Source organism: Lolium rigidum, chromosome 2, assembly GCF_022539505.1.
Source record: "Lolium rigidum isolate FL_2022 chromosome 2, APGP_CSIRO_Lrig_0.1, whole genome shotgun sequence".
Taxonomy (NCBI): Eukaryota; Viridiplantae; Streptophyta; class Magnoliopsida; order Poales; family Poaceae; genus Lolium; species Lolium rigidum.
Genome location: NC_061509.1, coordinates 80,725,948 through 80,734,542, shown reverse-complemented (window position 1 = coordinate 80,734,542; position 8,595 = coordinate 80,725,948). Strand labels below are relative to the sequence as shown.

Here is an 8,595-nt window from a genome sequence, read left to right as displayed (position 1 = left end):
TTGGAGGTGAGGGGTGCCAACCCCTATTTGGTACCAAGGAACCCTCGTCTATGCCCCAACAACTTCTTCTACCCCGCCAATCAAGAGAGGATCTACAATGAAGTCTATGGGGCCAAGGAGTTCAATTGTTGCCCCCAATTATCTATCAACATGGACAAGCTCCGCTCTACGCCCGAATACTTTGGGGAGGCTCTTGAGATATGCGAAGAAAAAGGACTTGTCCCCTTGATGACCTTCACCCACAACTACTCCAAGGAGGTGATATGTCAATTCTATGCCACCGCGGTGTTTCTCCAAGAAGAGTCCGGTGCCCGCTCTATCAAGTGGGATGAAGCCGGCCGTGGAGACCTCCTAGAACAATGCTACCCCATCACTATCACAAGAAGCACAACCCCGCTGTCAAGAATCACCCTCTCCCAAGGTATGGCAAGAATGCCCCCAAGGACAAGGAGGAGGAGGCCGATAGCGATGACTCTTACTTTGTGCCCAACTCCGTCAAGACCAAAGGCCTCTTCACCAAGCTCACTGCTCGCCTCAAGAAGTCCTTTTGCTTCAAGGAGGACCTCCAAGACAAGATGTACCAAGTCCACCATGACAACAAGAAGATTCGTCAATGTCAAACGACGATGATGAAACACATGGGTCTCCCTGTCTCCGAGGGCTCCGAGGACAACATCACACCTCCCGGTGAGTGGAATTCCAAGCACACTTGGTCGATCTCCGAGGACTCCATCCCCGAGCGCCTCATTCGCCCCTCTCCACCACCTCATGGTAAGGGCCAAGTTGAAGACGAAGACAATGATGAGGAGGATGATGACGAGGAAATGCAAGGTGATGATGAGGAGGACGATGAGGAGGATGAGGAGGATGAAGATGGGGATGATGACGACGAGTGATCTCCTTGGGACGTTAGCATGCTTCCTCTCCCTTTTTCGTGTTCTGATGCCAAAGGGGGAGAAGTTGATCTATTTAGGATGGGTATTTGCATGGGGATGCCAAGGCTTGGCGTTTCTTTTTTTGGTTCTTTGGCCTTGGCATCATGTTTTTCCCCTAGTTATTCGAGAACTTATTCGTATGCTTGCTACTATATTCGTGGATCTCCCCGGTTTGTAATAAGACCTATTCGTGGTAGCCTTTATTTGTCTTCGTTGTTTATCTATTGTTGGATACACCAATTCTATGGAGGCATTTATTGGGAGTTTGAGTTTTCTCACGGCAAAGGTATGACAAATCCACCCAAAGCTCTATGCATTATCACGTGTTGCCTCCATAGTGTGCATATGCTATATGAATATCACTACAAGAGAACTGGCCCGTAGAGACACTATTTTGGTCCCATAGAGACACTTATTTTGTCTCTACATAGTTTTAGGGACATTGTCCACAATATCACAAAAGTGTCACTAAGTGCAGTGTGTCTTAGACCGTAGAGTCACTTTGCAAAATGTCAATATATAACATAGGGTCACCTTGTAGAGACACCAAGTTGTGTATTTACACATATATAGGCACTTCAAAGATACACTTGGAATATGCGTGTACACGTATAGAGGCATTTTCATACCGCATTTTAACTTGTCTCTAAAATTATAGATACTTTTTGTTGTGACAATTTATCCATCTCTAAAATGTAGAGACATTTTAATGAGGCATTTATTTAGTCTCTAGAAATATATAAAGACATTGCGTAGAGACATTCGTATTGTCCATTTTAATAATGTAGAGACACTTGTTATGGCGTTATATTATGTCTGCGTAAATATAAAGGCATTGCGTAGAGACATTCATAATGTCTCTTTCGATAATGTAGAGGCATTTGTTATGGCATCTTATTAAGTCTCCATAAATATAAAGGCATTGCGTAGAGACACTCATAATGTCCCTTTCAATAATGTAGAGGCACTTGTTATGGCATTTTAATCTTATCCTGAGATATATAGTCCATGTAGAGGCATTTTGGCATGTCTGAAAAGCAATATCATATAGGAGTTCTCTTGCGTCATCCTCAGATACTCTACAATGTATCATTGCAGTATGTTTTCTCTCTCAAAAATAGGAAGTATCAAAATTCACTAGAAACATAATACACATTTATACCAAATATATTACAACACATGAACAAAATACAACTGAGTACACATTTGATAATTTCAGTATAAATATACTGAGGGTTCAATGATTGATTAAAGAAACACAAATATTGAACTTAAAAACAGACCACGACACCTAAGTGTGAGCGCTAGATGTTCATGAAAGAAAAAACAGAAAACTAAACATGTTCAGAGCACGAGATAACCTCCCCTTGCTAGGCAACATCACACGAAAAACTAAATAGCATAGTATTTAAAATAATACACACTGCTCTTCCGCTCTTGTGAAATGATCAGCACTTCGAGTTCCCCTGATCTCTTGTCACACTGCAATCACCAAACCAATGTAAGTATAGTCTAAAGAACAAATTGCTGATATAGATTGTTGTGTTGCTCCTATCACAAGTGAAAAAAACAAACAGATTACCTTTGTGAAATTTACTTGCATTGCAAGATCAGAAGACATGCTGCCTTAGTTTGAAACATCTTTTACTCTCTTAACCTACAAAATGAATAGTTGTCCTTGAGACACTTGATACGCACATACATCGATTTCTTTGCGAATAAGCAGTTATGATTTAATTACAAGTAATATTAATTAAAATGCATTAATTCAACTTACATGAGTAGATGGCCAAGCAATGCAATGACCAATAGCATCGTCTACAGTTTGGATATCTTCAAATGGTCGAGGCAGTTCTTCACATCCAAGTTTACTAACATTTAGAACACTGATTGCCCAAAATGAGTCACCCAATGTATCCCCTTGAACCATATATTTGCTATCTCTACTTTTTAAGATTCCTTTACCAACCACCAAGCCTTTAGTTCTTGGGGCCAATGAGAGCAAGATGACAATTTTTTGTTTCTACAAATAAACAGAAAAATTAATTTATATCAGGATGTGACTTATCTCTAAAATGTAAGGATACATCAAATTCGTGTACTTTGTCTGTTTAGATAATGAAGCAATCTAAAAGTTACAAAATGTTCATGATCATAACCCTGTGCAACGATCAAACCTAGAGAATATAAGTGCACCGCAACATGACCATAAACATATGCAACGATTGAACTAAATTGTTTTTCTGTGTTGGCTATTGCTACACATAGGTAGCTAAATATTTTACAGTGCAAACGACAAAAAAAATACTTGGCATAGTCTATCAAGAGGCGAAAGGCAGGGATCGTAATAAGAAGGCACCTCAAGAACATAGCATGGCACAAGCCCAAGTTTCAGGGGTGCAAATCTAAACAAATAACTGGGAAGTAAATATGATGCTAAAGTATTATTTTGCACACATAAATAGGTAAGTATGGTTATGTACCATTTCTAAAGCCATCCTGGACACACGGCTGTAAAAGTCTAACAATGGAGTGGATGCATGCATAATTACACATAGGGCAAGGTGGATAAGTAATTTTTTACTATGATCTGCAAGCTATGGTTGTTGCAGAGGATAGAAACATGACAAAGACAGGATGCAGTGGACAGATGTTGTAAAACGAGCATTGTGGTTGGGTTATCTATCCAAAGAAAGTTCAGCTCCTAACTAATAATGACATGGATCGATACAATACTATGGAGACAAAAATCAGGTGTGTGCACATAAATCGCTCGACTCGCTATCGCTTCTTTAGACCCTTAGGTGGGGTGGCTGCCACACATTGAATATGAATTAAGTTGAGTGACTTATAAAACTACTTCATAGCGTGTTCAAGTTCTAATAATTAGGCCATCTGTACTGGTATGTAGTACGATGCAAGTCCTCCCTTAAAGCTTCCACCAAGATTTTTGTAGAGCATGGGTATCTAACTAGTTCATGTAAAGTAGCAGTTTGCCCATAGGAATGTAGTGTTTTTGCATATTCTTTAGCTGCCTATGGTGTGTATGGGGAATAAAAGCTATCACATATGGCATGATCTGTTTCCAAGTTATGTAAAAGACCATGTCGCTAGAATTATGTCCATCTCGCCTAGTTAATGGTATACAATGTGTTAAAACTGCTAAATGTAATGATTATTATACCTTTCGTGCAGTCTTATGTTTTGGTACTTCCTTTATTGTGGATGTGGATGCCTATAGTAGACCAAACAAAATGAAAACAATAAAACAAGATTAGGTTATGCATAATAACATGATGGCAAATACATATGAAAACTTGTGAAAATAATTCCATAAAGCACCTTCACTGATCTTTGTTCATGTGGTGAGGATGAATTCTGGAAATGTTCTGTATCTTTAGCAGCACGCACACGCTGCATTATCAATCAAAAATGCTTAGTAGGTTAGCCATTCCAAAGCATACAGTGTAATGAACCTACTTCCGCAGACATGTTCAGTGAGGAAGAATAATGTCCAAGCCAGAAAATATAATGATGTAGTGGATATAGCAGTACTATGAACTTACTAACAGAGAGTACATTAAAAGTGTATTTTACTAAAATCCAAATGACGAAAGGACAACCAGCAATACAACCTTTGTATTTTTTGTTGGAAGTTTGAACAGCTTCATTGGATTTAGCAGTCTCATTAACACTATGTTGGATAACATTGTTGAGTCTTTTCGAAACGCTCGCCTATGGGAGAAACATGATAAAAATAGTTTAAAATCAATGTTTTTTATTTCATTGAAAGAAGCATATATATTCATACAATACAAGATGTAGAATCTCCAAAAAAAAGGATACATATACCGGATGTGAAGTTTCTTCCGGTGATTCCTTCCTTGTGGGTGCCTACAATTTTGAGAAAAATGCAGTGGGGAATGATTTATGAAGTATTTGGTGAGGTACACCAAATAAGTTAGAACAACAATCCTAGAAGAAGTTGAGAATAGCGCACCTCCTCAGTCTTAGTGCTTGGTCTGAATCTTCTCTCCAGTCGGCAGCTCGAAATCACTGACCTTTCATACCCCAATGTTCCTTAATTAACTTTTCTTTAGTATAAATTTTAATGTAAAGTATGATGTCAAAGTGGCAGTTTTAGATAAATTCATCTCTTGAAGTTAAGCATCATGGAGGTGATCTTGGAGACAGAGTATGTTTCAGTACTCATCTTACAGACACGAGTATGTTTCCTGTAGTCAGATTTGGTTTCTATCATTTATATATTTGTTTGTTGTGGTAGTATTTTTATGGTTTTCAAAGAGTCAAGTTAGTACAGATGTACCCAATTTATTGCTAGGGTTATATAAATCTTGCCAACTCAGTTTTCCAAGTATAATTTAGTCAAATGGAGTATCTAGATTTCTTGGCTTTTAGAATTGCGTAAGGTCTTGTAGAGTAAAGGAGGATACGCATGACACACCGCACTCACGCCATCATGCACTCGCAATATGCATAACATTTGTAACTTTGTTTTGCGGGTAAACTTCTTACTTCTAAGAAATTTAGTTATGTATGTCTAACTTTCCTAGCACTGATATACCAAATGATTGATTGAGGAATTATATGGTTTTGCAGATTTAACACCAGGAACGTTGCCTTCACTCTTCAGTTGTTTTCCAAGACCATGCAGGAGAGTTGCAATATATACTAGAGAAAGTACTAGTTTGATGAGTTCATGCATACTGTAGATTAAACAATGAGGTGTAGTGGTTCATGTGAGGGCCTTTTGATCCCTATCCATGACAAAATCTGGGTGAAAATTTCAGCAGAGAAACATCAAATCTGGGTAAAAATTTCAGGAGAGAAACATCGCGAGTGATGGCTAAGTGAATCAGGTAAATTACCTTTACTGGATCCTTGCTGTGCCAGATCGCCAAGATCACGTGCATCAGGGCCTTACCAAGTTGTGTAAGCACGATCATGCCATCAGGTGTGGCACAGGTCTGGTAGAACTAGATGCCGACGAAGGGGCTTATAGATAAGGACTGTCTGAAAACGCTGGAGTCGGGGTTTGTTACGACTTAGGCCGTGTTCGGTAACCCTCCAGATTCGCTCAACTCCCTGGATCCCGCTTCAGCTAGCGACTCTGGCGTCTGGCATGGAGCACAAAACGTTCCACTCCACGCTTTGGCTGGGCCGGAAGCCTGTTTCTACTGGGCCAGCCTGCTTCTGACATGTTTAGATTTTTTTTTGTTTACCTCGGTGCTGCTCCGCCGCGGATTTCCGGGAAGCTGAGAGCTGGAGAGTTGCCGAACACGTCCTTACGATGGCCAAGTTTGTTGAACTAGGCTGTTTGACTGAGTAAAAGCTTCAGGGATTGTATGGCCAGCCTCCTCTGTATGCGTCACTTCCTGTCTCAAAAAAAAAAAAATCATTTGGGCAAAAATTTAACATTCAGTTTTCATTCGAGTGTCTTTATATTTTTTAAGATTACCGGTAGACAAATTACAAGACATTAAAATGACGTCGATAACTCACTCAATTAAGAATCAACTAATTCTCAATCTTTGTAAAAAAAATCTCAGTCTTCCGTAAAAAAACTAATTCTCGTGTGTTCACTATGTTGTAATAGTTTGTCCATCTAGTGGAAAAAAATGTACCATTAGTACTAAATCCTCCACAATTATTATGGATCGAAGGGAGTAATATCTAAATATTAATAAAGTCTAGTTTTATAAATTTATCCATGGAAATCTACAAAATATTCATCGAGTTGTAATAATTTCTTCATCAAGTGCAAACAAGTAGTCTTTATAATTGCGTTCGAAAAATTGTGAAATCTTGCACCGAGCTCAAAGTCCTGTGAAATCTTACACTGAGCTCAAAGTCTGATTGTTGATTCTCGACATTGACTAGAAACTAAGAAATTATTGTACCGCTGAGTATTAGCAATAACATATATATACAAATATGCATATTTACTTCTAAAATATCAAACTTTTTAATCAACTATATTTTTAAAATCTGTGATAGGGTACTTCAAAAGATAGTGCCAACATGATATTTTTTTTTAAGGGCTCTTGGCTCCTAACGCATATATGATGTCTAATTCTTCACTTGCCTTTTAAGGATCTATTAAGACCACTACTTGTCAACCAGATAGCTAGAGAGTTGTCTCTTGTGTTAATTCTTTGTCTCTTTCAATGTATTTACATAGCACAACTAAGAGATATTTCGGTAGTGCCTCTATGGAGTAGTGGCTACCATGTTAAGGCATTCTCTAAAATGTCTTCTATAGTGTCTGTACATAATTGCTAAGAGACACCATAGGTAGTGTCTCTACGGACATGTCTCTATACTTAAGGCATTTGCTAAATGTCTCATTTAATGTGTTCACATAATTGATAAGAGGCATAACCTGGAGTGCCTCTACGAATACGTCTCTACTGTTAAGACATTTTTTGAAATGTCTTTTTTAATGTATTTACAAAACTGTTAAGAGGCATAACATGGAGTGCCTCTACGGATACGTCTCTACTGCTAAGGCATTCTCTAAAATGTCTCTTTTAATGTCTTTACATAAGTGATAAGATACATAATACAAAGTGTCTTCATGAATACGTCTCTACTGTTAAGACACTCCCTACAACGCCTCTCATAGTGTCTTTACATAGTGATTGGATAAGTTATTAAGAGACATAATAGACAGTGTCTCTACAACATGTTTTTCTTGTAGTGTATGTCATTTATCCTTGTTGCATATGTGCGTGGTTTGTAGGATCTAGGGGGAGTTATTCCTCTAGAATGTGTGTATGTGTATTCAAATGCATATTCCAATTATGCACATGTCTAGGGGGAGCTCCGTCTAGCTTCTGCAAATCTAGAACCTTATCATAATATCTTATGCTATATTGCAAATTCTTGTGTTGTCATCAAACAACAAAAAGGGGGAGATTGAAGGAGCAAGGTCTATATCCCGTGTTTTGTGTGTTTGATAACAACACTTGAATGAATTTAACCGTGTGCATAGATTGTCTTTGATAAATTTGCAGGTGCACGGTACCCTCGCTGAACACTTCATGATCGGAAGACTGAAGCGTAGCTTATAGGTTTTCTGGTTTTGTGTGTGTGTCGCGAGGTGACGTGGTTGGAGAGGGAAAGAGAAAACTGCAGATTTTGCTTGACCGGTACTACCGGTACCAGGAGCGGTAGTACCGCTACCCTACTGGTACCGCCCTGAGGTACCGCTCTGGGTGTTATGCTAAAAAGTCCCACATAGTGTGTTACGGTACCTCTACGGTACCATGAGCGGAAGTACCACTTGCAAGCGGTAGTACCGCCTTGGTACCGCTTAGGTACCGTAACACAAGTTACGACACTACCGCGTTGGTACCGCTGAGGTACCGCGTGGAGTCCGGGGCTCGGAGAGGCCCTAGCGGTACCGTCAGCGGTACCGCTAGCGGCACTACTGCTTTGAGCCCACGTGGTGAATATGTGGGGAAATTTCAAACCCAGAGCGGTACCACCGACCGGTTGTGCGGGATCTACACATAACAGTTGGATTTGGAGGGACCTATAAAAGGGACCCTTCTTCCCCAGCTCGATTTTATCTCGTCTCCTTCTCTCTCGTCCATTGTTGCTGAGCTCAAACCTTGAGGATCTCCCCACCTACCCA

At 39.5% G+C, this 8,595-nt stretch overlaps 1 protein-coding gene across 1 annotated transcript; it reads right to left on the bottom strand.

The window, feature by feature from the left end:
• Positions 1 to 2,117: 2,117 nt before the first annotated feature.
• On the bottom strand, positions 2,118 to 4,855 carry LOC124686794. The gene is made up of 7 exons (XM_047220690.1): positions 4,788 to 4,855; positions 4,571 to 4,670; positions 4,278 to 4,349; positions 4,120 to 4,170; positions 2,713 to 2,958; positions 2,518 to 2,592; positions 2,118 to 2,417 (listed from the first exon to the last, which is right to left on the bottom strand). The coding sequence occupies exons 2-6, from the start codon at positions 4,643 to 4,645 to the stop codon at positions 2,563 to 2,565; spliced, it is 474 nt and encodes a 157-aa protein (XP_047076646.1). The 5' UTR covers positions 4,646 to 4,670; positions 4,788 to 4,855; the 3' UTR covers positions 2,118 to 2,417; positions 2,518 to 2,562.
• Between the last annotated feature and the right edge of the window lie 3,740 nt (positions 4,856 to 8,595).